At 33.3% G+C, this 21,235-nt stretch overlaps 2 protein-coding genes across 6 annotated transcripts in view; both read left to right on the top strand.

The window, feature by feature from the left end:
* The first annotated feature begins 399 nt into the window (after window positions 1–399).
* Window positions 400–4,555, top strand: LOC126701695 (nucleolar protein 56-like). Its single transcript, XM_050400001.1, has 8 exons — window positions 400–741; window positions 1,584–1,798; window positions 1,926–2,083; window positions 2,304–2,491; window positions 2,605–2,857; window positions 3,072–3,220; window positions 3,323–3,457; window positions 3,887–4,555. Exons 1-8 carry the CDS (start codon window positions 537–539, stop codon window positions 4,213–4,215), a joined length of 1,632 nt encoding a protein of 543 aa, XP_050255958.1. The 5' UTR covers window positions 400–536; the 3' UTR covers window positions 4,216–4,555.
* Window positions 4,556–6,197: 1,642 nt separating this feature from the next.
* The window catches only part of LOC126701697 (adenylate kinase 4), an 86,731-nt gene continuing 71,693 nt past the window's right edge, over window positions 6,198–21,235 (top strand). Inside the window, exons 1-6 of one of the 5 annotated variants that reach the window (XM_050400003.1) lie at window positions 6,201–6,435; window positions 7,857–8,002; window positions 8,199–8,318; window positions 8,451–8,618; window positions 8,914–9,003; window positions 9,633–9,967. In XM_050400003.1, the coding sequence (XP_050255960.1) occupies window positions 6,318–6,435; window positions 7,857–8,002; window positions 8,199–8,318; window positions 8,451–8,618; window positions 8,914–9,003; window positions 9,633–9,737 (747 nt within the window). In that variant the 5' untranslated portion in view covers window positions 6,201–6,317 and the 3' untranslated portion in view covers window positions 9,738–9,967. Of the gene's footprint in view, window positions 6,436–7,856; window positions 8,003–8,198; window positions 8,319–8,450; window positions 8,619–8,913; window positions 9,004–9,632; window positions 9,968–21,235 lie in introns of those variants that run through there. The other 4 variants (XM_050400004.1, XM_050400005.1, XM_050400006.1 and 1 more) reach the window with 4 other exon arrangements.

Here is a 21,235-nt window from a genome sequence, read left to right as displayed (position 1 = left end):
TTCATAATCTTCTTACTAGTCTTTACTGAATTTAAATGCCTGCTCATATGCTCCAGGGATGTCTACCACAAGACTGTCTTTGTAACTTACTAACTTCCTAGGTTGCAAGAAGCTTCTTGCACCATTATTTTCTTTAAACTTTTTAACACTACGTTGAAATTCATCCTCTTCTTCGCTTGGACGCTGGGCTGGTGTAGAAAACTCTACATCCATCGTACTCGATTTTTTACTAGCTTTAGCAGACCTTGGCATGTTTATACACACACACACACACACACAACTGGTTTAAAATTATTTTTTTATTTTTTTGCTTGAACCCGATTAGTCTGACCCGATCCATGTCTAAAACACTATATAAGCAAATATCTCTTTTATTATATTTAAAAAAAAGGGTAATTCCTCGTCATATATATATAAACCCTAAACACAGATTTCAGAGCACGATAAAAAGCTTAAACCCTAGCCCAATTTTTCTCTCTTTAACCCGCCGATTCTCACAGTAGAGAGATAGAGAGAGAGAAAAGGGTTTTAGATCAATGGCGTTGTATCTTCTATACGAGTCAGCTTCTGGGTACGCATTATTGCACGCCCATGGCCTCGATGAAATTGGGCAGAACACTGAGGCGGTTCGGAACTCCATAACTGACCTGAACCGGTTCGGAAAGGTCGTCCAGCTCACTGCTTTTCACCCATTCGAGTCTGCCCTCGATGCTCTCAATCAGTGTAACGCTGTGTCAGAAGGTGAGCTCTCTAAGATGTCAAAAAAGCTTCAATCTTTGGTTATTTTTGGTGAAAATGGTTTCTGGGTTTGCTTTGGTTGTGTGGTGTTTTGTGGTTTGTATGTGTTTTTGGTGATGACAGCTTTAATGGGTCAGTGTTGGATTTCATGAATGGACTGAATGCTACTTCTTTGCATGATTTTATTTATTTATTTATTTTATCTTATTCTGTGTTTGGTTGATGAAAAAATTGAGGAAAAGAAACATGGAAAAGTTGAGTGTCTATTTGTTATTGGGTTAAAAAAAATGAAACATTATGGTATTTGAAATTTGGGTTCTTTTTGTACATTTTTTAGCTACCAAGCAGGCTTGTATAGTTCATGCTTAGCTTTATGTGTTGTAACGATTCTAGTTGTTATGTAAGCTATAAGTACTTTGCCTTTTCTAGGTTTCTTTTGTGCTTCAAAGTCCAGTAATTGGTTTCTGATTTTGGGAACTGTGGGGGTACTATTTTTCTGTGTCTTGTCCCTGGTTTTGTTAATTATTCTAGGCTTTGGATAGTTGGGTTCTGATGGAGCCATCCCGAGCTTCCTTTGCAAATGGTTAAATTTTAAGTTTCAAGTTTTTGGTTGTTGAGCATTCTTTGAAAGTTATTAGATTGATATTAGGGATTAGTCTTGTAGAATATGAGAAACTCAAATTGAGTGTTTATGTTATAATTAACTGCGACTTCCTGTTTTCAGAGAGTTGAATACAACTAAAAGCTGCAGGTTTAAAACTTATTGTCAACAATGTGTTTTCTGGGCAGTTATTTTCTGATTAAAGTGATGGGTTCCTTGCTTAATAGGTTTTTTGGGGTTTCAGGGCTAATGACTGATGAGTTGAGGAGCTTTTTGGAGCTTAATCTCCCGAAAGTCAAGGGAGACAAGAAGCCAAAATTCAAATTAGGATTAGTTGATACTAAGATTGGGTCACATATCCATGAAGTGACTAAAATTCCTTGTGAAAGTGGTGATTTTGTTCATGAGCTGCTTCGTGGTGTGCGACTACATTTCAGTAAGTTCTTAAAGGACCTAAAGGTTAGCATTCTTTCTTTGATCTCTTTCTGCTTTTAATTTTATGTGTCCAATTTTGTTGTTATTCTAGATATGAACTTGTTTTTCTTCTGATTGACTTCTTTCTCGTCTTTTTTCTTCAATTCTATAGCCTGGAGACTTAGAAAAGGCCCAACTTGGTCTGGGGCACAGTTACAGCAGAGCCAAAGTCAAGTTCAATGTTAACCGAGTTGACAATATGGTGATTCAAGCAATCTTCCTTCTTGATACACTTGATAAGGATGTCAACTCCTTTTCCATGAGAGTCAGGCATGTTCTTGTTCTACACAAACATTTTATGTTCTTGAAACTGGCATCTTTGTTTTCCATAAAAGTATACAGGGTTGTTATCCTTATAGTCCTCTTGGGAGACCTCTTGGTTATTATGCTGATTCATGAGCGTTATACCCATGTCGCATCAATTAAATGTGGAAATCGAATATTTTAGATAATTCATCTAACTATCATCTGGTTTATCACTGCTATGCAGAGAATGGTACTCGTGGCATTTTCCTGAGTTGGTGAAGATTGTCAATGACAACTATCTTTATGCAAAAGCTGCAAAATATATAGAGGATAAGTCAAAGTTGACTGAAGACAAAATCCCAGGCTTGACAGATATACTTGGAGATGAGGATAAGGCCAAGGAGATTTTAGAAGCTGCCAAGGCTTCCATGGGTAGGAATTGATAAGGCGGAGGAAATTGTAGAAAAATATAAATCTCATTTATATTACTGATCCTTTTAGTATTCTCTATTCACTTGGTTTTTCTTTTTTGTCTTTCTCTGCAGGGCAGGATTTGTCCCCAATTGACTTGATTAATGTCCAGCAATTTGCACAGAGGGTAATGGACCTGTCCGAGTATAGGAGGAAGCTTTATGATTATCTAGTCACAAAAATGAGTGATATTGCACCCAATTTGGCCTCTTTAATTGGTGAAGTAGTTGCTGCTCGCTTGATTTCTCATGCTGGTAGTCTTACAAATTTGGCCAAGTGCCCTTCGTCTACCCTTCAGATCCTTGGAGCAGAGAAGGCGCTCTTCAGGTTTTAAACTGATCGATATTCTCTTATTTTGGTAGAATTGCTTTTGGATCTTATAAAGCTGGACATGTATTGAAACTCTTCATTTCTTTCTACTAATTTGAACTTCTATTCTTGAAACATATTGGTGTTGTATTCTTTTGGCTGAAAAAACTATTTCCAATGACAAATTTCTCTCAATCTTATTTAAGCCCTCATATTTCCTTGTTCTCTTCAGGGCATTGAAAACCAAGGGAAACACACCCAAGTATGGTCTGATATTCCATTCATCTTTTATTGGTCGGGCATCTGCAAAGAACAAAGGCCGAATGGCTCGTTATCTTGCAAACAAGTGTTCTATTGCATCACGAATTGATTGCTTTGCAGGTACTTTTAACCTTCTTGATACAGCAATCAATCCGGACACTTCTCAAGCATTACTTCTTTTGCCCCTCATTATTGATTTTGTTACCTTGCCTTATTATGCAGAGAATGGATCTACTGTTTTTGGGGAGAAACTTCGTGAACAAGTTGAGGAGCGACTTGACTTTTATGACAATGGAGTTGCACCTCGTAAAAATATTGATGTGATGAAAGCTGCAATTGAAATTAATCAAAACAAAGGTGTGCATGGAAGAGAAGATAATATTAGTTATTTTCTTTTAACATTATTTCACATATATGAACACCTGGTCTTTGGTTGCATGAGATACTTAGATTCGATTTGGATATGTGGCATGATGCTTTCACTTGCATTGTGCTCATTGGACATGGACCAGGACTTTTGGTTCCAAACTTGACTCTGTTGCATAAGAAATTTGTATTGTTTGGGAATTGGGCATGATTCTTTCACTTGCATTGTGGTATGATAAAACATGACATGACCCAGCATTCTATCCAGATGGACCAGGAATTGGTTTCCACACCTTCAGCTTTTGGCCATTATTCTGTGGGAGCTGCTAGTTTCAGTAAATTAGATCCTTGCATTTTTACACGAGTTATTGGTTCTCCCTGATGGTTCCACTTGTGACTGTCTGTAATTGCCTTTTGTAGACACAGAGATGGAAACGGAAGAAGTTCCAACAGAAGCTTCAGGAAAGAAAAGCAAGAAAAAGAAATCAAAAGCTGCAGCTGCAGAGAATGGTGAGGCTATGGACGAGGATAAAGAAGCTTTGGAAGATTCTAAATCAGAAAAGAAGAAGAAAAAGGAGAAACGAAAGATGGAGCAACAGGATAAAGATGTGAAGAACTCAGATGAGCAGGACGGAACAGCTAAGAAGAAGAAAAAGAAGAGCAAGGCTGAAGATGGAGAGGACCTGCAGTCTGCCAGTGAAATTAAAAAGAAGAAGAAAAAGAAGTCAAAAAATGAAGATGATGAGTGAATCAGGGATAAAAGTCCAGTGAGATATCTTTGTTAAATTGTAGAAATGGGTCACTTTCCTGTCTGAATTATGGATTGATATTAGGCATTTAAAAACTTTCCAGATGCAGCACTCTATTTTGATCCAATTTTGTGTTTGACATCAGTATCTTCTGTTTTTTGTTTTTAAAATTTTAGTATGGCACTATGACTATGGTAGGAAGTAGGAACCTATTTATATCGAGTAATCAATTCAAATTGAAGTAATTCATGGGTTCCTTTAACATTGTTATCATATTACAAGTAATTTCATGTATGAAATGCTCCATGTATATGAATATCTTTGCTCTGTGTTTCTTCAATTACTCTTAATCTTGATTATACTAGTTGAATCGGAATACATTTGAATTGTGATGGGAGCTTACAATCGATTTTATTGTCAAACATAGGATTGAGAGTTTATTTTATTTCTTGTATGGAACTAATGGACTCCTTGTCAAAGAAAGGTGGCTATAGTGGGTGGTTGTTGTAAACCATCATTAGTGAGTTGAAATGAATAGAAGTCAGAAATCAACTTATCAAAAAAGAAGAAGTCAGAAATCAATGCCTTGGGTGGCTGTAATATTGAACAAAATAAATCTTCTACGCTTATACCACAAAAAAGCCAAAATAAGTGAATAACTTTGAAGGGGAATACTTCTGTATAAGCTCTAATTTCCTATCAAACTTCGTTTTTGCCACTTTCATGAAACTTCAAACATTCGGACTAATATCTCAAAAAACCTTTCAATAAAGCGTTTTTCTTTATTTTTCTTCTCCATTTGACTCATGACTCATCACCTAAATAACACACCCAAAATCTTTTAAGCAAATCAGCTAATCAACTTTGTGCTCGAATCAATAAAATTTTCATTTCTTTCCTCTTTTTCTCTCTCTGTTTTTCTTCTAAATATTTCTAGTCCAATCGCACCAAACTATTGAGAACCTCTTTAAGTCAATCAAGATATAAAGATAATTTAACCCAAAAAAAAAAAAATATAAAGATAAAGCACATGGTGGTAACTAGAACAACAGTTTTCAGCATTTAAACAACATTACACGTATTTTCATACACTTTTTCCCTCACACTTATTTCTAAAAAAATACAACGTTACTAAAACAATATTACCAAACACCCCCTATAGGTTTGGGTTGCCATTAAATAGTCAAGTGACAAAAGCATAATCGAAAGTGATTTGGTTGAGGTTAATATTTGAGTTTGAAATTAAAGAGTATTCATATCAACTCGTGTAATTTTGTGTCTATTTTAAGATAAAAATCTATTTTTCAATTTTACATACTCGCTATTCAAAACACTTCATATTTAGATGATCTATTTTACACTACATCTTATTAAAATATCAAATTTTCTTAATTGTTTTTCTTTTTTAACATATTACATATAACAACTACTATTTGCTCTCTTTTTTTAACCTCGGGATACATAAAAAAAAAAAAAAGAATTAAAAACTAAATGCAAAATGAATAATGTTAAATAAATTTACAATTTAGATGATTACTTTAACAAATTTGTAAATTTACACAATTATACACTCACTAATTTGGGTCTTTTTTAGGCAAAAAAGAGTAAATTTTACACATTTTTTCATTATACACCCATTAATATAAGTACTTTTTAAGTATTGGGTAGCATTAGTTCTTCATGACTAACTTACTATTATTTATCATTTTTATTAATTTAAACTAAAAGCTATAAAAGTGGTATTAGTAGTATACACAAAGTGATATTATTCTAACAAATCATAAAACCTAAAAGGTTGTGAATTTATTATTATTATTATTATTTTAAAATTGGGTTCAAAAGATAGCATTTGTATTTATCAAAAAAAAAAAAAAAAAAAATGTAGGGGACACACATAGCATTTCAAAGCAAATCAAAGGGCAAAACAGTAATTCCAAAATTAAAAAAAAAAACACACACACACAACCTGGTGAGACATCTGCCTGAGTTAGAAGCATTGGAAGGTCCGAAACCAAGCAAACAACGTTACTCTCTCTCTCTCTCTCTCTCTAAAACCTCAGGTCCTAGTCCTAGTCCTAGAGAGAGAAAAACCCTAACCCTAAATGGCGACCGGTGCTGCTTCAGCGAACTTGGAAGATGTTCCCTCCCTTGATCTCATGTCCGAGCTTCTCCGCCGCATGAAGTGCTCCTCCAAACCCGACAAGCGCCTCATTCTTATTGGTACTGTTCATGTATATGTATATTTCTCTGTTGAATTTTGGTTTTTAATGTTGAAATCCTTTCAGATCCGATAATACAATGTGTTTGTGTTGAGAAAGTTTGATGCTTTTTAAGGTTTTTTACTGTGATTCATGGGTTTATTGTTTGGAGGTTTATGTTATTTTTGGGTTTTTTTTTTTTTTTTTTGGTTCCTGAGAAAATGTAGGATATCAAGTTTTAATTTTTACTAAATTTAGCTGAAAATAAAAAAGACCCAAAAAACAAGTAAATTTTTAAAAAAAATATATTTTATTGTTTTGGATCTGAAATATATGCTATATGGTTTGTTTAGAATACAATTATGAATTTGCATTGTTTTACTACAAAACTGTTAGTCTGTTACAAACTTGATGTGTCAAGTTTTGACTTTTAACTCCCAAACAAAAAAGTAATTAGTAAATTTATTTGTTATGTTGTTTATGTGTCACCAATCACATTCATTCTCATGTTAATTTGTAAGTTTTTTGTAGTACCTTTAACTCTTTCCTTTGCATTTTATTTCATGGTCATTTTGTTGCTATTGGGATTTCACTGTAATTTGGATTTCCTTATTCTATAGGATTTTACTATTTTACTTCTTAGAATCTTTAAAAGAAAAAAGAAAAGAAAAGAAAAAAGAGAGAACTTTTAGTATAATTCCCTTTGCAAACATTGAGTGTAAATGGTGGGGTGGAGGGGAAACTTTAGGTAGCTGACAATATTTTATGACATGATTGGCAATATTGTTCAGGATGTAGGCGTCTGTCTGTGGTATTTTTCCCTTGTTGCTTTCATTAATAATAAATGCATTGCTGAGACGTTTAAGCAAAATTAAACTTCAATCATGTTCCTTTCTTATCTTCAGTTTTTCACTGAATTGGATGTTTAACTTATGATATTTGATATTATTGGTGAAAACATCGTCAACCATCTGTTTAGATCTGGATACATTTTTGAAAAAAGAATATTGAATACAAGGGATTGTGAGGTGGGGAAAAAAAATCTTAGATCAAGTAGGAAATAGATGCTAGAAAGAAAATTTATACTGTAAGTGGCAATTCCCAGTTTCCACTGTTGGGTTTGATTGGTTTTAAGTATGTATCGTGTTCCCCCAGGTACTTGGCAGATATTCGAACTTTGTTTTTAGTCTCTTTGCATGGGTTGAAGTGACAGAAACTGAGGTAGGAGGAAGCAAAAGATAAAAAACTGAGTTTGAGGCTATTCTAGCTTTGGCTTTTAGAACTGTCAATATGTCATAATGCATTAGTTTTTTTTTTTTTTTTTAAACACTTTGAACATTAGTTTGGACTTTATAATTGTTGTCTAATTTCTGACGACTTGCCATGTTGAAGATTAATTTGGCACAGGTTTCATATTTAATCGTGCAAAATTGTGTGATGCAGGCCCACCTGGATCAGGAAAGGGTACCCAGTCACCAATAATTAAGGATGAATACTGCTTGTGCCACTTGGCTACTGGTGATATGTTAAGAGCTGCTGTTGCTGCTAAAACCCCTCTTGGCGTTAAGGCTAAAGAGGCTATGGATAAGGTAGATCTCTGTTTATATGTATTTATATATTTTTTTCTTGAAGATTTGTTCTGTCTCCATCTTAGTTCAAGGATTTATGTAGCCGAAGCAAATTAGTTGGGTTAAGTCTAATTGATTTGATTTGATTTGATTTGAGTAGCTTCTTAGTTCTTGTTTTAGATTATTGCTAATAAGGGGTTCTATAATTATTTTGCAGGGAGAACTTGTTTCTGATGACTTAGTTGTGGGCATTATAGATGAAGCTCTTCAGAAGCCTTCATGCCAGAAAGGTTTCATTCTTGATGGATTTCCAAGGACTGTGGTCCAAGCACAGAAGGTATTACATTGTGTAGCATCCAGACGTTGTCATATTAATATAATTTTTCATTTCCTTGATTTTGTTCTTTGCAAATATGTTTGTGTATCCTTATGCATCCAACCATACTTTTGTTTTTTCTTCTTTCTACAGCTTGATGAGATGCTGGAAAAGAAGGGTGCCAAAGTTGATAAGGTGCTCAACTTTGCAGTTGATGATTTGATCTTGGAGGAGAGAATTACTGGTCGCTGGATACACCCAGCCAGTGGTAGATCCTATCACACAAAATTCGCACCTCCCAAAGTTCCTGGTGTTGATGATGTAAGGCTGTTTCCTTTTCAATTCAAAATTTTATTGATGCCTTTAGGATTTAGGAAACATTTCACATCAAAGGAGCTTTCATCAGAGATGTGTGCATAAAATATTAGTGGTAAAAGTTATGTTGCAGTAAAAGCGTATATATATTAGTCATTGGTATGTTAATCTGGTTTAGATGGCAATGTTCATTTTACTAGGCTTACTATTGATCCTCTGTGTGAGTTCCATCACTGTATATTAATGTAATATGATCTTTTTTATTGGTAAATAACTTGCTCTTCCTATGTTTTTTGTTAAGGTTACTGGAGAGCCCTTGATTCAGCGCAAGGATGATACTGCAGCTGTTCTCAAATCAAGGCTGGAGGCGTTTCACAAGCAAACTGAACCGGTATTCTTTCTCTTTGCCTTTCCTACTGTCCTTTGAATTTGATTGCTTAAGTTCATATGAATAGAAAATATAAACAATAATTTCTTTGAATTAAATTTCAGTGATTTGCACTCTTTTCAGAACATATCCTTTTGAAATATTCCTAGTTGAAGTTTGACCTGGATTTTAATTTTTGGCTCCCTTTCACTGCAATTTCTCTATTAAAAATTGTCATAAGTTGTGTTTGGTACAAAACACTTGTGGTCAATATATTTATATAAAGTGTGGACTTTGTTGGAGTGGTACTACATATGTTATACTGTCAGGTGCTGTTGGGAGGTTGTCACTAGAGAGGAAGAGTTGGGGCGTTGATCAAAGATTTCTGGGCAAGGATTGACCAACTTGTCTAAACCTTAATTATGAACTGTGATATAATTTATGGGTTGATAACTTGGATTCTTTTATTCATTTAAAAAAAAAAGTGGACGAAAAAGGGGTTTTTTTTTTTTTTTTTTTTGGGGGGGGTGGGGGGTGGGGGTTTATTGGATAGCTCATTAGCTCATACTAAAACTTCTTCTCGTACCATTAATCTGACTCTTTAAGTACTTTTATTAGGAAGTATAATGGCGTTATTCATGTTTGGAATGCAGGTTATTGATTATTATTCCAAGAAGAGTATTGTTGCTAATCTCCATGCTGAAAAACCTCCCAAAGAGGTCACAGCTGAGGTTCAGAAGGTGCTGTCTTTGTCTTAGTAAAAACAGCTCCCTCCATCTTACTTATAATTGATCGCATTCCTTGGGAACGCTACTGTTTGTTCCTTTGTATTTTGATATACTGTTGAATTTTCTGACTAGTTGCATCACTTATTGATTTTCCAAACTGCTAATGACGGCTGCTGTCAACTTTTTGAGGTTTAATTGAGTTACCTATACATAATATAAAAGCGTGAAACTGCACGCTGGTGCTACACATTTTTTTGCTTTGTTGAAAATCTTGCCCTTTTGTGATGTTGTATGTTCATTTAATTGTCTATGGTATTAGTATTTTCCTGACAGGTGTCCTATGTATGATTTCGTTCTTTGTACTTTTTCCTTAAAAAAATACAAACACCACCTGTTAGGCAGGAAAAAGTGGTATGTGCTATAGTGTTAGTTTTTGTGCTAACATGTTACATAGCCTTCACTCCTAGATGAAATTGCAGGGTATGACCTCAATTACTTGTCAAAAGAAAAAAAAAAAAAAGAATATGTGATGTCCGACCTAACTAGACCGTTGAGGATCCAGAGATTACCTCAGAATTTTGGGAACAAAATTTTGGGAACAAGACTTGGTTGTTATTGTTGTCTTAATTGTGGGTGGATCCTGATGGGGGGAGTCAAGCAGACTTCGTTTTGAATTGAAATGGAACTGTACAACGTTTGATACGGAAAATGCGTCTACCAAAGGGTTCATGTTAGTTACCTGGTCACTATTCATGTTAATCACTGAGAGATGCAAATGGTATTACGCAAATGGTATCATGAATGATTGGAAAATGAAGAAACTGAAAACTGATGGGTATATAAAGCTCAGCAGCCGGAGCATTTTGTAGGGTAGTTATCCTGCCTTGCTTTGAACAAGGAGGTACCAAAAAGGCATATGAACCCCAGCATTGGTGGAACATGGCAAATAATGCATTGGAAAATTGTGTAAAAATATATTTAAAAAACTAGTTAAGAAACTATGTTATATTTTATGCTCAAATAATCACTTCCAACTCTCAATATGATTGAGCTGTACGTAGTTCTGATAGGAAGAACAGACCGAAGCCACACGGCTCTAGCCATAGGGTAATAGAAAAGAGGTGTAACGAATTTTCACTACTTTCATTACACATGGGGCACATATATATATATATATATATATATATATATATATATGAGTGACTGAGATGCCTTTACTGCTAAGATTTGAGAGCACAAGAAGGCAGTCTTGAAGAAGTCTCCATATAAAACTAAGAATTTTCAAAGGGAGTTTGACTTTATTGATTAGAGACCAAATTTGTTTTGGAAAATTTAGATGTCTCATCTGTTGTAAACTGCTTTCCTGATGACACAGTAGCTCATAAGCTTTTTTCACATGATACTCTCCCGAGCTAGAGTACAATTCCACAATAACCTATCCTTTTCACATGCCGTTTTAGGCTATGTTATGTTGCACGACATGGATACAAGGGTACGGCAATTTTTGAAAAATAAAGGTACCACACGTCGGAGTACGGCATTTAGTTAATATATTTAGATATATTTTTAAATAAGTTAGACAAATATGTTTATTTTAGGATTTAAATTAAGTAATAACAGCAAATAAGTACAATAATACCAGAAAAATGTTGTCTAAAATACAATTTTTGTTCCATTACTAAACCCATAAGATAGATAAACCCCCCCCCCCCCCCCCCCAAAAAAAAAAAAAAAAAAAAAAAAAAACTAAACCCAGAGCACTCATAAGGAGAAAAACATAAAACCAAAAAAAGAAAAAAAAAAAAACTAAACCTATAAAATTTGTAAATAACACGTAGGGGTGTCCACAGGTCAGTCTGGGTTAGGTTTATGCCCAACCCGCAACTGACTCGCTTAGATCGGGTGGATGGCTGAACAACCCGCTGTCGACCATAGACGACCTCGGGTTGAGTTGGATCAGACTCCAGTGGACAACGGTCGGGTCGGTCGGCCTTGTCCTGAGTTACATAATTGGATTTTTGTTGGATCGAAGATCAAAATCACCACATCAAGCCCAGATTTGAGCGAAAATCACGGGATCTAAGCAAAAATCGAAGCAAAAACATCACATCAAGCTTAGATTTGAGTGAAAAATTCATCTTTATCACCAGATCTAAGTGAAAATTGAAGCACAAGCACTAGATCTTTGCCGGATTGAAGCTCAAAATCACCACATCAATCCCAGATTTGAGCGAAAATCACCGGATCTAAGCAAAAATCGAAGCAAAAACGATCTCATCAAGCTTAGATTTGAGCGAAAAATTCATTTCTATCACCGGATCTAAGTGAAAATCGAAGCACAATCTTCATCTCACCGCCGGATCTAAGGAAGAAAGCCTAGATCTTCACCGGATCTAACCAAAAACTACCAAACCTTCACCGGAATATTGATGAATTTGAACGGATCTACATAACTCCGGCCTTCTTTCATGGGTTTCCTTGGTCGGATCGGGTATATCGGGTTTTGAAGAAGAAAACCCGTCATTCGACCCACCTAAGTCGGTTTTTGGTGGCGGAGACCCGTCTCCGATTGTCATCGACGTCAGGTTGGCTGGTTTTCAGGTCGGCCCGGGCGGTTTGGGCAGGTGGGTCGGTCTTCGGGTTCCCATGGACACCCCTAATAACATATGTAAATAAGTAAACCCAAACATAATACACGTATAAGTAAGAGGAGTGCTACGTCCACAACATTTTTACAACAAATCATTAATGGTAAGTTGTTATTTGTTCTAATTTGAATTTACTACTTAAATTACATTTTTGCCCACCCATAATAACTCACCACTTAGAATTTGTTGTGAAAATGTTATGAAAATGTCATGGACATAAAATTTCTCTATAAGTAAAGCCAAACTATTAAAAAAAAATACTGAGGAAAAAAGAGTCGAAGGACCAAAAGACAGAGAACTCAAAACCTACACAGAGAGAAATTGCAGAAGAAGAGAGAAGGAGGTTTGTGGTCACTGGAGGCTAGAGGGGGTTCGGTTGTTGCTGATCTACTCTGAGAAGGCACACTGCACAGATCAGATCAGAGAGAGAAACGACAGAGGGAGAGAGAAGGAGCTTTAGGGTCACGGAGGGCAGAGGGGTTTGGTTGTCACCAAGAAGACACACCACACAGATCAGATTAGAGAATTGAGGGAAATAGAGAGGCGATGGTCCAAATCATGTTCTCTCTCTCTCTCTCTCTCTCTCTTATTATTATTATTATTATTTTTATAAAGTTTTATTGTGGTTAGGACATTTCGGCGTGTCACAACTGTGTCGACGACGTACCCAGATTTTTTTCAAAAAAAAAAAAGAGGATACACCTCGGGTATGAATTTTAGGTGTGTCTTACTAGTACTCGTGTCAGACATGAGTACTTGGCCAAAATCGCCGTGTCCATATAACATAGGTTTTAGGTAAGGAAATTTGAAAGATTTCCTCACAAGCAGCTTGTTCATATAGATTCCTTACCAGGTTGGGCTGCCAACAATTGGATATATGAATTTTTTTGTGATTGATGGGTATATCTTTTCCAAAACCTACTAAACATTTACCTTGATGTAGGATAGGGTTATTCTGACATAGAATGTTTCTCCTAATCCAAGAGTGATAAAGACTCTTTATTAAAGAGTACCACTTCCATATTTCTATGAGTTCTGAAAAATTACACTCTAAAACTCATGGACGGAGCCATTCATGGACTAGGGGGGGCAATGGCCCCCCTATTTTTTTTTAATATAATTATATAACTATATATTTAGGTACTAATTTTAGCAATTTCGTTTAATAAAATTACATTTTGTCTTCCTTATTGATCATTATAAGAGAAATGTTGCCGCTACAAATTTTTTTACAACATTTTTACGGACTATTGAGGTAACAAATTCTTACTGGTTTGCATCTGGGTCCACCACATATATCACTTTTTTACTTTCTAATAACCACTAATCACAACAAAAATTTGTAGATCTAGTATTCTCCTCCTTTTTTAAAGTCCATAAAAAAAATTTATAGATCTAAAATCTAAAAAAACAATATACAAGCCCAAAATATTATCCCAACAACAAAAATTACCAATAGGCAATAGCAAAGCTAAAAAAAAAATTGAGACTAATCAACTAATTTTACCAAAAACAAACAACTTAGCCTTTTAAAAAACTTTAAACAAAATAATTTTGTCCTTACCAACAAAAGACACACTCTACACACACATAAAAATAATAATACTAAAAGAAAATCTTTGTCGGCTAAGTAATAGAGCTGAAAGCCGAAGCCACTGCATATAGCTAAAAATAAAACTGCCCCCCTAACTCCAAGTCCTGGCTCCGTCGCTGCATGCATATGAAGTTTGCTTTCAAGGACATCATTAATGTATCAATATGTTTTCACGATGCCACTGAATGCATGAACATTGCCTTAGTGAACTTGGAGGTTCTTACATTAATTATGAGGGTTACTGGATTGAGAAATGAATTAAAAGATAATAAGCATAAAATTAACATTAAGCTTAACAGGTTTTCCTTATTTTGTAGAACTCTTCGAGGAGTTTATATATAATCTAGATTATGCTGATTTGATTGCCAAAGGTCCGTACTATATATTAGAATGATTAATATTTTATTTGATGGCCAAAAGTAAATCAAGAAGTGTGTGACGGCAATTCAAAAAAAAAAAAAGAAGTGTGTGACGTGTTTTGTTCTCCTATTAAATACTTTTCACATATGGTGATTTGGTAGGTGTGTATATGTAGCATGTGATAATGTTACATGTTATGTTGTTGATAACCCTAACTTATATTTTGGAAGAGAAGATTACTTGATAATATTAAGACACCACCTATAATATTTTCCTCATCATGTGGTTTCTTTTCCTTTCATATATATTGTTAATAGTTTGATAATTAGGTAGTTTTTTGGATGATTATTTAATAGTTTTTGACATGATATCTTTATTTACTTTATTGAAGTCAAGAGAATAGCATGTTTATTATTTAAATTATTCGTTTATGCTTTTATTTTACTTTTATTTCCAGGACAAAAGTTGATATGCTACGAAAGCTACTGGATAAATTCATAAATTTCCAGAAAATTAATAAATGATGATGAATGCTTATTTTTTTAATGGATATTAGAGTAAAATATATAATTCTCGAAGAAGTGAAAGGATCTAAAAGCAACGGCAACAAATTTTGCCTAATAAGCTGATGTGGATGATTTTTTAGGATTGTTTGGGAAAATTTTTTGCCTCAAGCTAATTTGTACTATTTGATGCAAATACTCTAATAAATAAGAAAAATATTATGTCCACAACATTTTCATAAAAAATTATAGGCGATAAGTTGTTATTATTTCTAATTTTAATCAACCACTGAAATTACTTAATTTTTTGTCTATTAGTAAACGTCATTAACAAATTGTCATTTAAGATTTTTTATTTTTATTTTTTACAACTAGGTTTATTATTATTTTTAAAATCATTATGAAACTATAATGGGTTATAATTATATGTCATTTGTTTTATAACTTTTATTCTTTGAAACCATTTCTTTTATAACATTTAATACTATATATTATTCAAAATTATAGATTCACCCAATAAAAACGCACAAGGAAAGCCTAAAACGACCAGATGAACAGGAGAGTTGGTGAGAGATTGACAAGGAGATAGGGGAGATGGACAGAAATGAAGGTAATTTTACTTGGTGCGTGTGTTATCAAATCGAGATTGAGATTGAGATCAAAAGAGAAAAAAACATATGGGAGTTTTGCTGCATATGATCCGAGGTCTTCTTCTTCTTCTTTAAAATTGCTTTTATTCATATCAATGATTGTAGGTTCCGTTTCCATTTTAATATTTTATGACATACTAGAATAGCTTTTTAGTTTGTTCTTACTACTTGAGCTGAGATTGTAGGTGTTCAAAGTTCTAACAAATTGATTGTAAATTTTGCAACACCCCTTTTGGTCTTGGGGAAAATAAACAAAATGATTTCTTATAGAGATACAAAGAAGAATGGAGATAGAGAAGATAGAAAAGAAGAATAAGACTGAAATATGCTTTGCTCATTACTTGATTCTGTACATAACCATATTCTTCCTTTATACCCCTTTCCCACTCTCTAACTAACTCTCCCTCTCCAGCCGTACACTCACAACACTAATACCACTATTACATCCAATCACTCTTCAATTGCCACTCACTCACCCTTACATCCAATCACTGGCTTAATCGTTTGCCATTACACCAACACCAACACTATTCCTAACACTTTTTATTATATGCTTTGTGATCATGTTCCTGGCTATATCTAGTTTTTTTTTTTAACATATCCCTGAAAAAAAAAAAAAAAAAGAATCCGCAGAGTTGCCTCCATTAGTCTTTTTCTATGTATCTTTGTAGATACATGGAGTGTAGGGAATTTTCCTCAGTTCTGGAGTCCCAAGACCAGTTTTCTTTATCTCCTCCTCCTCTTTAGCGGCTTGCAATTCTTCCTGCACATGAGGTTCTGGGGCTGGCATCAACAGTGGCCCCTAAATTGCACAATAACAATAGAAGTTAGTACTTAAAAGAACTATCACACAACTATCACACATATAGATCGCTTTTAAAAAGGTTAACTACTTACAAGGTGAGCATCTAAGAAGAACTCTAAAAAATCTTTTTGTCTTAGGTGAACCGCTTTTATCAACATCTTTGCTCTTTCCTCAAAGTGCATTTGAGGCGCTTCCTCAAACCTCATCATCTGAGGCGCTCCCCTAACCTTCATCCAAATACCTCGGATTCTTTCGTCCTGAACAGCAAATAGGTGGCCACCAAACTCTTGGTGCTCACCAAAGAAGTTCTCCAAATCCCGTATAGCTACATCAATAAGAGAAAAAAAATGCATGAAATTAGTGAACTAGGAGGTTCTTACAATTATGTGGGTCACTAGATAGAGAAATTAAGAGCTAATAAACCTAAATTTAACATGAAGCTTGGACATTTTATTTGATTACCAAAAGTAAATCAACAATTAATTACTTCCTATAAAATACTTTTCACATTTTCGGATCCATATTTAACTTATTGAACAAAACCCGTATATATTATTATATTAAAACGTTAAAACATACTTCCTACTTTTCACATATGCAAACCATGCCTATTGAACAAAAACCCACAAATATATTATATGATATTAAAACATTGAAACATACTTTATATGTATATATATATATATATATCTTTTTTTTTTCCTAAGATTTGGGAACAAATACCCATATATATTATTATATGAAAAACATTAAAACATATATACCTTTCATTTCTTGATGAGGTTGAAAAGAAGAAGCCGCAAATGCCGATTGTTCCATGCAATGAACATCAACATGGTTGTGCAACATTTCCTCCTCTTGTTGATTAGCAACCCCTTTTAACAATTTTTGTAGCACTTCAACCGAGGGTTGGACTTCCTCGGTGAAGTTGGGAGATACAAAAATCGTGAACCCTTTACGGTAGAGGAGAAGGAAGTACAAGTGTTGGGGCAGAACTTGGGGTTGGGGAAGTTGGGGTTGGGGTTGAAGTGGTTCGGCCATGGTTGTCTCTGAAGCTTCTTTGTTTTCTTTCTTCGTTTTCTTGTTTTTCTTTCTTGTGTGTTGCCTCTGCAATTTTTTTTTTTTGGGCTGAATGTGTTGCTTCTAATTATGCATGTATTGCATGTGTTTATATATGCATTAAGAAAAAATTTGAATTGTAACTGCCGGGCTTGTGGAGCCCACATGGTTTCATGTTTAATTATTTTTAAAAATAAAAATTTCAGAGAATATAATTTTTAAATGAGAGAGAGAGAGAGAGAGAGAGAGAGAGAGAGAGAGAGAGAGAGAGAGAGAGAGAGAGAGAGAGAGAGAGAGAGAGAGAGAGAGAGAGAGAATTATTTTTTGTAAATGAATGATTTTTTTTTTCTTTTTCCTTATTTTTCTTTTTCCTTATATTGTCCAATTAAGTCCAGTTGGTCCATTTTAGTCATTTTCGGTCTAGTTTAGTCTAAGATGACAAAAAGTAATATTATTATCTTTAATTGTTCAATTCAATGATTTGTGGTATAATCTTTCTTTATTTTTTTTAGTATTTTAGGTTTTGAGTGAATTATAAAATTTTGGTGTTTTTATATTATATAATTTGAATTTGAAGAACAAATTTGGTGTTTTGAAACTCCTTTATTAATAACTTTTTTTTTTTTTTTTCATTCTCTAACAAGAATGATCATATATAAAAGTACAAGAACTCAAAATACTTAATATGACAAAACAAGGTCACATGAAACTAATTTTATATAGTATATAATATATATATATATATATATATATATATTTATATTATATATTGACACAAAAATTTGAAATTGACCCATGCATTGCATGGACTTACAACTAGATAGTATTATGCTCTTGCAACATACGGTTTTATTCATAATTATATGTAAACAAATTGAAATTATATTAATAATTTGTTAGTTTAACATTGTTCAAATAACTCATACAAGTCAAATCAGTTTGAAATAATGTGTTATTTTTATTATAGGTAAAATAATTAAATAATAGGATATAGTTAGTTATTTTAAAACCTTAACTGATTTGATTAGTTGCATTGCATGACACACTTAAGTTTTTAAAGTTAAAATAAATAATCATCAATTTCACAAAATTTTTATGAAAAATTGTTAAAAATTTCGTTAATTTTCTTGCAAAAAGTTTATTTTATTTTATTTTAAAATTGATTTACTTTATTAATGAATTTCCTAAGTATGTTACTAAAACACACACACACACACAAAAAAAAAAAAAAAAAAAGTGGGTCCCACATATTGAATGAAACTAATTGGTGCGAATTGAAGAATACTTGGGTCGAGGTTTTGATTTGAATTTTGTCAGAGTTCATACAACATGAAATACAGTTACGCATTTTAAGGGGAGTTTAGTGAAATATTGGCTAACGCCTAACGGATCCAAGCTTGTGTGTGTGTTTGACTTTGAGGATGAGCACAAAATAGTAATACAAAAACACAAAAAGTAATACAATAGTTTCACTTTTAATAATAAGTACAATATTGTTCTATATATAAAAAAAAGTACAATAATAAAGCATTATCATTTTTAAATGCATGGTACAACTGTTTAAAGTAGTTATTACCTATTAGCATTATCTATTATTATATAATTGTAGATTTTTTTTGAGGATTTCTTACCTTCAATGAATGTAGTAAAATGGGAATTATCGTGCTTTTTTATTATTATTTAAATTAAAGCTCTCATAAACTCACAGCTGCATTTGGAAACTTTTCCAGAAAAGTTAAAAAAAAAAAAAAAAAACCATCCTTGAATTAGCACATTTTGAAATGGATAATTTCCTTCCAGAGAGTCAATTGACTTTGGAGGTGAGAATAGTAGAAATCATATTAAAAAAATGCTAAAATTGCTATAAATTTTACAATATAAAAAATACAAATTAATGTGACAATAAATATGATTTAACGTAGTAATGGATGTAATTGGTAGTTCCAACTACTTAATAATGCATGTTTAAATTTTTTTAGTGATTAGTGATGACACAAAAAATTATAATATCTCTAACATTATTTTACAATTTTGGGTATTTTTATAATAAAATAGGGCATTTTTTAAGGAATTATTTTATTTTATTTTTTATTTTTTATTTTTTTATTTTAAATTGGGGGCATAGACTAGCCTAACTTAGATTACCATAACATTTAAAAAAAAAAAAAAGAACTAAACATAATAAACGTTAAATACATTTACATGCATCACATTATTAATAGGGCAAACCAAATTGCCCCCTAACTAATTAATTTGATTCCTTTGGCTTTAGATTACCTGACATTGTTAGGATTGAATTTTGGAAACTTAGTAAAAGTTCGTACAACATAAGATACGGCCATGCATGGTTCAAAAATAAAAATACGTGGGTCCCACGTAATTGAATGAATGAGGAATTGAATTTCGAATATTGTAAAAGGTGATTTCAAATTAAACATAAAAGTTTCAAATGAAATTATATGCTAATAAAAGTATGTTTCAATTAAACCATAAATTTGTTAGTTGTTACCGTTAAATTGATATTTGAAAATATTGAAAAAAGAAAAAAAAACAATATCTTGTAGTTTAAAGTGAAATTTCAATCTTAGTTAGTTCTTTGGTTTATGTCTATTGCTCACTGTTGTACGGAATAAGCTTATAAAATACGTTTCAATTAATTGAACCAAAAATTGCGATATCTGGTGTTTGTGAAGGCTTGTTTAGGGTCTTTAGGCATTGGAAAGTTCAAAAACTAATTTCAAACTGTCACTTTAACTAGATCTAGAAGATTATCATATCAATTAGATTTAGTGAAATTGATAGTGACGACTCTTAAAATTTAAATGTCTCACTTTTTTTTTTTTTTTTGAGAAGAGGGCTATAAAATATTACTCGAGTATTGATCGTCTAATACAAAAGAACACTGTCATGTAAATTAAAATATTTCACATGTCAAGAGTCTTATAAGTTAATTGGTTGGACATCTTTCGATATTTTCAATAAAAACTTCTAAAGTTTAAATTTCCTCATCCCCAATTATTAATGTATAAAAAATAATAATAATATGTCATGTGTCCAATGTAATATTAAAAATGATGTAAACATATTTCAGTCATTTTATCCTCTACTCTCTTCTGTCTTTTTTTTTTTTTTTTTTTTTTTTTTTTGGGAGAACAAATCCATCACTCATTCATTAATATATAAATGATAATGATGCAAAGCATCTACAGCAGGTGGGGGCTCATCTTCCATCCAATACAGATCCTCCACAATGTTCCTAGCAAATCTAACTAAAGAATGAGCCACCATATTTCCTTCCCTTCTTACACAACTAAAACCAACAGATTGCCTACCCGAAATAAAATATCTAATGTCATCCACAATATGACCAAAGAAAGAATTATTTGGTACAGTACTCGATATTGCTCTCATCACATTTGAGTTATCACCCTCAATCACCAGATTTGAGAATCCGGCCTCCATAGCAAATTCCAAGGCTTTTCGACATGCCAATGCTCCAGCATCATCGCTATTGTGCACATATTCTCCCTTTGCTGCCATCCCAGCCATCACCTCACCAGCAAAGTTTCTAATGATCGCACCTACTCCAGAATAATTCAGGTCCGAGAATACCGCTGCATCAAAATTCAGCTTATAAACATCTTGTGGAGGAGGCTTCCAGTAGCTGCTGCCTGGTACTGCACTTGAAATCACCAAATTTGCTTGAGCTTTCTTATATTCTTCTAACAATGATCAGCTGCTCGATTTGTCAATCACCGCGGGTTCTTCATTAGTCTTCCGCTTTTATTTCCTCTATTTTACTTCTTTACAAATATATTCTAAAAGCTGCCCAATGTCATTTGAGAGGGAGGGGGGATCTTCCAATCAAATTTAGACATTTGTCACTTATATTAATTTCTAACAAAATAA

This window comes from Quercus robur, chromosome 10 (genome assembly GCF_932294415.1).
Source record: "Quercus robur chromosome 10, dhQueRobu3.1, whole genome shotgun sequence".
Taxonomy (NCBI): domain Eukaryota; kingdom Viridiplantae; phylum Streptophyta; class Magnoliopsida; order Fagales; family Fagaceae; genus Quercus; species Quercus robur.
The sequence above is the reverse complement of the archived record's forward strand: the minus strand, read 5'-3'. Positions and strand labels throughout refer to the sequence as shown.

Coding starts and splice junctions, on each gene's coding strand:
- LOC126701695 (XM_050400001.1), top strand. CDS start 537: ATGGCGTTGTATCTTCTATACGAGTCAGCTTCTGGGTACGCATTATTG. Junction 2,084..2,303: donor TCCTTTTCCATGAGAGTCAG/GCATGTTCTTGT, acceptor ACTGCTATGCAG/AGAATGGTACTCGTGGCATT. Junction 3,458..3,886: donor TGAAATTAATCAAAACAAAG/GTGTGCATGGAA, acceptor TGCCTTTTGTAG/ACACAGAGATGGAAACGGAA.